Source organism: Microchirus variegatus, assembly GCF_963457635.1.
Source record: "Microchirus variegatus genome assembly, chromosome: 9".
NCBI classification, from domain to species: Eukaryota; Metazoa; Chordata; class Actinopteri; order Pleuronectiformes; family Soleidae; genus Microchirus; species Microchirus variegatus.
Genome location: NC_139810.1, coordinates 19,470,979 through 19,479,836, shown reverse-complemented (window position 1 = coordinate 19,479,836; position 8,858 = coordinate 19,470,979). Strand labels below are relative to the sequence as shown.

The window sequence follows — 8,858 nt, the reverse complement described above, 5'->3', positions numbered from 1 at the left end:
ATTTTTCCCTGACCTTTCCCTATGCAAATTTTTTCCACAGCACTTCCCCCTTGGAGGTGTCTGGAAGCCATGTTGGGGGGTGAGAGCAACTGGACCCGTGTCGCCCGGACATAAATGATTGTGCAAAACAAAAAGGTGTTTTGCGATCAACACTCGAGGACTGAGGGAGTTTTAATGATGTGTGTATGTTGCAGACAGAACCAATGTTAGCCCTCTGACTAGCTGCTACACGCTAACAACACTTGCATTGATTCAAGGAGACACTCAGCCCTCTAACCTGCTGAGTGTTGAGTTCCAGTGAACAATGGAGTTCAGAGCGCGTCGATACACTATCCTATTGAGTGCTCTCCGTTTAGCAGCAAGATTGATGAGGTTAAGTCTCCCAACCGGGGAGCCAAATGGTGTCAAAACCAAGGTGTTGCTTTGGACAAACAATCCCTCACTACATTACCACATTGAGGAGCGCTTGTTACTGACTAACTGGGCAGCTCTACCCAGGAAGTGTATTAATATGGGCTCTGGGTTGCTGAAAAGGTACACAAACTGCAGAGGAGGTTGTTTAGAATCTTAAAACGTAGATTAAAAATATGAGGGTGGGATGGATACAGCTTTCTGAACAGGAATGCACAGCAAATCCCCAAAGACACTAAATGATGTACAAGAGGATTTATTACTCTAGGTCTCTATAAATCTAAGGTTGGCCTGAACTCCGGGGAGAGGTTAATGGATTACAAAGGGATGTGGTATCGAACCTCGGAGAAGTTTATACACCTCATCAATATGTGAAACGCTATTGATCATTTAGACCTTGATAAATTAAATCTGTACAACTCATAATGCATGTTAATATTCATAATGCCGTGTGTAAGGAAGAACTAGCTTTTTCAACAGTTTTTTTTTCTTTTAAAGACAAGGTCTTAATGTAGTATAGTGTTATTAGAACACAGTAAACTGCTGTTCCATCAAACCTGAAGGACTCATGGAATCGTCAGCAACTCAATCTTTGTGAGAAATGACAATAAATGACTGAGGCTGAGATTCTGAGCAACGAGTCGGAGCAATAATTTGAGAGAGGAAAAATAAGCAGAACTTAAGCTGCCCAACAGGCTGATAGCCTAAGGCTACATTCACTGCTACTTGCATAATACTTTTGAGCTGCATTGTGAGCAGTGAAGACACCAGGTTGTGTGGAAGAACGTGTGGACCAAAAAGGACAATCAGAGCATTTACATGAATGTTAAAAGTCCGATTTTAGTCCGACTAAGAAAATATTTTGGTTTTCTTAATGTCATATAAACATGTTGGCCCGAAAAAAAAATCGAGCTAGTCTTAGTTGGACTAACATACCTGGATAATGCAATTCATAGTCTGATTACTCCTGCATGTATACGTTTAGGTGGACTGGAGTTGGACTTGGCATTCGTACATCGCACTTATTGGCTACTTGTGACATATTGTTCTTAACTACACTGAGCTGATGTTAACAGTAGAACTACATTCAGTTGGACATGAAAGAAAAAGAAAGACTGATAAAGTCAAGCGGTGTTGGCACACTGACCTTGTGCTGCTCGTTCGTGAGGTAATTTTAAGCAACTTGAAGGCACTTTCTGTGCATGATCCAGAATGACACTCTACTGACACCAGGTTACTGTGAACAAAACTATACAACTTAAATATGTTTGTAATATTTAATGTATTCAAAATGGAATGGGAAATCCTACTCAAGAAGGCAGCACTCCCACAACAGAAAGCAAAAGACAGACGCTAGCAACCAACCTCCAGAAATAAACAAATCTTCACATGTTTAATGTATAACTCTGTCACTTACTCATTTCCAGAGTGAACGCTGAAAGAGGGCAAAAGTCCCTGCCTTGTCATGCTTTCTGAAAATTCACTACCTGGTGGTTCATGATTCATGGTACACACCGGAACTGCAGTGTATCTGGTCTTAAAGACGCAGCTAAATGAGAAGGAACCAGAGATCCATCTGATACTTTGACTTAAAATGTTTTCTGAATTCACACCAGGTGTTTGACTGGGGATCACTTGATATTTGGATTTTTTTCCCCCCTCAAATGGTAAAAATTTACAGTTCTGCTATTATTTAAAAGTATGACAAAAAAGCTCTCTTATGGAATAGAAAGTATTGTCTAATTTATTACAACCAAACAGAAAAAGTTTGAATTTTTATTGCTTGACATGAGCATTGCAGAAAACTTCATCGCTCCACAAAAGGTAACTAAATTCATACAAACACCTCAGAGAAGTTTAAAGCCAAAAGAAAGATTTGACATCGACAACTCACAACTGTGAGATTGAATATTTTCATGGTAATTTTCTTTAATTTTAATTGAAATGACGTTCTTACAAAGTAGGTCTACGTTATTCAATTAGGATTTACAATCAGCAGTGTTTAACAGAAGTCAAGTACTAAGATGTGCACGTTTCAAAATATATACTTATGTGGCTCCAAGAAAAAGACGTAACAGAATGCAGGAAATGTACAAAATAGAGATACAATTACAGTAATATTAGAATTTGTCAGACCTTGTTTTCATTTAATGTAGAATAAATATAACCCAAATGTATAACAGCTGTGTATTCTGGCAAACACTTAACCATTGGTCAGAAGCTTAGAGAGGACTGAAACCACAGAAGCATACATTACACCACATGAGTCTGAATGTCTTGAGACCACACTTATTTACCCACTCAAATAAAAAAAAGTGAAATAAAAAATACAATTCACAGGATGCTGCAATGTTGTTAGCATTTAACATGAACTAAATTAACAGAGATAAAACATCACGCGTAGTCAAGAACGTGGTGTCGCGCAGAAATGTTCAGAGTCCATCTACCTTTTCTGTGTTCCTATGGCAGCCGTGTGTTGGAGGTGGAAACGGCACGAGAGCTGATATCCCTCCTTCTCACTCATGGACTCTTCTTGTTAGCTGGAGACAGTGAGTAATTCAATAAGTCAAGCATTCATTCATTGCTTTCCTTTTCAATCATGGGGCAATTCTTTTTTCTAACTTCCCCCATCCACCTCCACACCAAGGAGAAACAAGTGAGTTCTGCAGCCTTTGTTGTCGTATTGCAGCTTAATTACAAAATATTGGTGGTGGTTTTCTGTAAAGATTATTCACTGTAGGAGGCCCTATATAATTTGGACCGGAGGGTTTGTCACGGAAAAATAATACAACGCAACTGGGCTTTCTGTATTAGATTTCCTCTTTTAGCCTCCTTGACATTTCAAGCTGCATGAACTAATACATCAGTTATTTGTTGATCATTTGATTATTAACATACTTCACAAACCAAATCAGCTGCCCTGCTGGAGACACAGATATAGCTCAGCAGACAACCTGGGTTTCTCTCGCCTGCCTCACACGAGCACACGCACAGAGATGTGCAATTCAGCCCTCGGTGAAAAAGCAAAGCGGGGGAAAAAACATTTATCTTCCTCCCCTTTGAGCCTATGAACACTCTGACACCGGCATGGAACAAAGCCCGTCATCACATTCTAATCTCAAATTTCAGGGCTTTTATTTCACCCAAATGCCACCCTGCTGGCCTTGTGAATTATTGACAGACTGACACCAATGCGAAAGGACACATAAAAGAGGCTAAAAGCTGTGGCCCTGGAAGAACTTGTCCTCCCCTATTGCCATCACCAGGGAGACAAACTGTGTTAATGCTTCTCTGGAAGCTCACAGTAACTTTGACTGAAGCAACAACATATGACTCCTGACCCACAGCTGCACCGTACAGCAGAGATATTCTCTGCGGCATTGCCTCTTTGGTCTGTGTATGAATGAGCTTCAGAGCAATTACAACACCACCAATGCAAAGCTGTGTGTTATCTGATCAAATCATGAAAATTAAACGTCACATGCGTGAGTTCAGCATACAGCTTTTTTAACTCCTGATTTGACTATATCCCATCATTTCTCAGCAGAGTCACAAAATGGTAATCCGCTCCTCTGCGTGCAGTCATTTAGTTTGCATGATGAAAAGTAAATTGAGGTAAGCCATGTGTCAACGAGACAATATTTGTCCGTTTTGAGTCTTATCGCGCCCATGCCTACTCCTCATTTTGCTCAAGATTAAGATGTTATGGAAACAAGTGGAAACAGACGGTGAAGAGAGAATTAAAAAAACAAAAAAAAACAAACATGATGAGTGTGAGTAGAGAGCAGCAGATTGAAACAAAGCCATCAGCAGAAATAGGAAGTGGTGTTTGGAGAGTGTTTTTGTGCTTTCTACGGCGGTCTAATCCACCTCGCTCTCATTGCTGGCCCCCTCGGGTCGCCTCAGTTTGTCCACCTGTTCATTAATCTGTCCGTCTCCACCTCGCCGATCCTCTGTCTGCATGCTTAGGGCCTCCTCCTCCTCCTCCTCGACGTGGCTGACATCATTCTCCTCCTTCCTCTCCTCCTCCCCTTGCACCTCCATGCGGACCTGGTCCTTCAAGTCCAGGGGCAACACTGCGCTGAGGCTGATAATGCTGGCATCGCCATTAATACCAAGAGCGCCATCGGGGCCTCCCAGTGCATCCTGAGGGCTGTGGTGTCCATCTTTGATAGGGGAGGAGTTGGCAGACTCATTACTGACAGGAGAGATGTCACTGCTGCTGTTGGTGTGGTTAGTCGATGGCGAGCTGGGTGCTGAAGGTGGCTTCAGAGGAATTTGCCATGAGGGGATTTTAGGAATAGAGGGGGTAGAGGGGAATTGTCTTCTGTGGAGAAATGAGAGCTGATTATGACCTCATCAAAAACCTCACAGTGATCACACTTTGTGGGAAAGAGCTTTCCCGTGATCAAATCGGTCATCATTTGGCTAAATGCAACCGCAAAACTACGTGCATAACATTTGAACATGCACAAACACACACTATGCATCCTTTGCAATTCTCATAACTACTACAAAGAAAATCCCCCTCCCTCAAACTGCCAGCTGTTCCCCACACCTGGTTAAGATGCTCTTAGATTTTTTTTTTCTTCATATAATTACACTGACTGCAGCTTTTAAGATGAAAAGGACAACCCTGAGTTGTAACACCATCAGCACTTCTTGGTGGTTAACAAAAAAAAAAAAAAAAAAAACTTTGGGGATGATTTGGATCATTAGAACAGGAAAGGAACGAGTATGGAGACAGATGGTGATACTGAGACTTTATTTTCTCATTCAAGTCTTCACCATTGTGTGAATCCAGGTGAAGCCAGGAAAGCAAATGATGACGGGATTATTACTGATTAGAATGTAGGAGAGGAACAAAACATGCTCAACCAGACAGTTCTGAGGCAATTCTTGTCCTTGTCGGTTTTTTTTGATGTACACTATTACTTCAGCCTTCATTACAGACACTGATACATAGTCATGCATGCTAATGGGGCTGACTGAGCTGAAAGGCGCCTGATTAGATTGAGGAACGAAGCTGGTAACCAAACAGGGACACAAAATACCTTACATTCTGTATTAAAAAATAGAAGTGAATAGTTTGATTTCAACACAGAATATTTTTCATTTCTTTTTTTTGTCGTTTTATAGTTGTCTCTCATTTTGTACCCGGTATAAAATTACAAAAAGTTGCACAGGAACAATTATGCATGTATGGTTATCTTGCTAACCAATAAAAGCAGTAAAACACAGAAGACCAGCTGATGCCTGCAGTATGCTAATTGGCCGAGGCAAGTTGTGAAGTAAAAGAAATGGTGCAATCAGTATTATAACCTCTAGTGCCTGTGAGATTAAACATCTTTGAGATTAATGATTATGCTTTAAGTGTGCAATTTGGAAGAGCAATGTGACATTATGTGTTCTTTTATTTTATTTATTCATACACAAACACAAACTTTCAGGCTAACTGCAACAATTCTCCACTGTAGAAGTGACTCTGCAAAGACATCTGCACAATGGTTGTTTTATAATTCCTACGTGTACAGTACTAAAAATCTTTGCTTCATTTGCTGGCTTTTTTGAGAGCTTTCAAACACCACATACAGTACCTCAAATATGCCTTGCTTTGTGTAAAACCTTCAGGACTTCACTCACGCGACTACAACTGAGCACTGAAAGCACTGGGAAAAAAAACTAGCACATGTTCTCTGACTGAAATATGTCAAATTTCAGTTTCAGTTCACTTTTATGTTCAGTATATGCACTCATCAAGAACAAACTACACAACACGCTGCTTGTCCTTTCTGGCTGTTGTAACACAACTTTTTCTATAACAAACTTTATTTTTGTTTTAACCTGTTGGTATGATGTTACTGACAAACCTAAACATTGAGTATCTTAAGAGTGAAGCTAATATAAAAGAGCAGTAGTCTTATAACACATGGTATGTTTCACACAGATAGTAATTTATCTTTGTTAAACAATGAGGAGCACCAGGAAGTCAAAACACATGCATGCACGCACACACACACACACACACACACACACACACACACACACACACACACACACACACACACACACACACACACACACACACACACACACACACACACACACACACACACACACACACACACACACACACACACACACACACACACACACACACACACACACACACACACACACACACACACACACACACACACACACACACACACACACACACACACACACACACACACACACACACACACACACACACACACACACACACACACACACACACACACAGGATAAACTGCGTTACCTGCTGAGTAGTAAGCCCTTCAGTGAGGCAAGTTCTTGTTTCAGCTCTCCAATTGTTTGGTTGTCCAGGATGCGGTTGGTCGAAGATGTTGCCTATAGGACAAACACAATTAACACTCAACACAAACACTGTTCAGGTCAAATGCAAAACCCAGCTTTGTTTAAAAAAAGGCCACAGGTTACAAGGTGAACAAATATGGTTATTGCTAATGCTAAAAGCCTCACAACAGCCGGCCGATGACAGCAGATAGGAAAACAAGACATTGCACTTCCGCCACCTTTATGGCCTCAACTGCTCCCAAAGTCTGGAGTCTGTGAATTGTGTTGTTTTTACATAATTTTCCATGCTATCTAGAGGACATTAGGCCAGTGTCTAGTGTTTTGTTTTGGATAAAGAATCTTGAACAATGGCCACATTCATGAAAGCAGACCAAAGCTTTGCAGTTTGTTTTGTTCTTTTTGAATTTTATCAAAAGGTGTATTTCACACGCTGACTCACATTTCTATCCATTTTAGGACTTTCATTCATTTGAACAGCCTACCCCCAAGGCCTTATCCCTAACCTTAACTATAAAACAATTCAAATCTTAGCCATAAACTCAACCTGTTCCTCAGAAATGAGGTTCTGCCATATTAGGACCAGGTTTTTGTCTCCCATTAGGACTATTGGTCCTGACAAGAGCAGTGTTTGCCTAAATAGGTTTAAAAAAAAAAAAAAAAAAAAAAAAAAAAAAAAATACAAGAACACACAGACAGGTACACAGACAAAGCAGGTGCAGTTTAAAATGCTACAGGGTATAAAAGCAAAATATTTGAATTGCAAATTGCTGCTGAAAATGTTTGACAGTGGTAGCTATAAATTACAAGTTTTGTCAAAGAGAGAAAAAGATGTGACGAGCAACAGTCAACCACAACAATAAAATTGAGCTGCAATGTCTTGTATACTAATGGGTAACAAGTAAATGAATAGAAACAACTAAAATGGGAAGAAGTAGGGGTTTCATCTCTACTATACTCACAAATCAAACATTCACCATTGATTAATGCAACCTGTGACGAACCAGCATGAACGAGCCTTGTTCAGCTATTAAGGCAAAATAGTTAGGAACCGGTGATGTAGCTAATTGCTTGCCATTCTTAGTCGATTCCTAAATAAAGAGCTTAAGTGTGCAGGAGCAGGAGGATAGACTGGCGAGACAAGAGAGAGAGAGAGAAAAGGCAGAAGACAAGGGAAAATGGGATAAAGGAAAAGTAAAAACTGTAATTAAGACTCTTCTGACTCACCATGGGAAGCTTGTTAGGAAGTGTGGACCCCCTATCGAGGGTGGAAGGATAACTTCAACTCTTTCACTTGTAATTAAATCTAAAAGAAATTAATTGAATCACATGTGAAAGGGATCGGGCTCATTTACAGTAGAAGGAGGGAGGCAAGAGGAGTGAGGGGAGAAAGAAAAGGAGATGAGGATGGGAAAGAGGATTTTTTTTTGGGGCTCTTATCGGCTCCTAAACCTCGCTGATAAGGAGCCGTGTTTCAGAAGGAGAGCATTGGAGGCCAGCTGAAGACACTCTTATTACAGTCGTCACCTCATTAGAACCATCTTAATCCCTTGCCTCCCCAAGGCAGCAATATAATAACGCCAGATCCTGCTTCTCTTCCATTTCTGTAAGAATTGCTATATAGGCTGATCTAAAAGGCTTCCAAAGCAGAGATTTTGTTTGCCGACATAAATATGAGGATTGTTATGCACTTTACGTCAGAAAAAAAAAAAAAGCTGTAGAATATAACTGTTAACCGCTAGCTACATCCATAATTTGCATTATCTGCAGAGCAGCACCATATAATATCTCACATCAAGGCTTGTCACACAACACTACCTCTGACATATGTCTAATTAAGTCTGAGGAAACCTAATTAAATGTTGGGCCAGGACTGGATTTCAGCTTTGAGATACATTATGCCAGTGTTTATACGCACACGTTGTGGAAGAATCTCGTGTTAAGTGCAGAGGGTGCTTAGGTGGGTTGAGTGGTGGACTATCAGTGACTGGAGAGATTTTAAGTAGGATGCTGACATAGAATCTGATCTTAGAGGTCTGTCTGATTTGCCGACACATATCCGGTGGATTACACAGATTGTGATAATAATA

At 40.5% G+C, this 8,858-nt stretch overlaps 1 protein-coding gene across 1 annotated transcript in view; it reads right to left on the bottom strand.

Moving 5' to 3' along the window:
• Positions 1-2,198: 2,198 nt before the first annotated feature.
• pex14 (peroxisomal biogenesis factor 14) overlaps positions 2,199-8,858 on the bottom strand; it is a 44,587-nt gene continuing 37,927 nt past the window's right edge. The window contains exons 8-9 of the mRNA XM_083894506.1: positions 6,713-6,804; positions 2,199-4,738 (exon numbers count right to left, since the gene is read on the bottom strand). Coding sequence (XP_083750632.1) covers positions 4,273-4,738; positions 6,713-6,804 — 558 coding nt within the window. The 3' untranslated portion in view covers positions 2,199-4,272. The remainder of the gene's footprint in view (positions 4,739-6,712; positions 6,805-8,858) is intronic.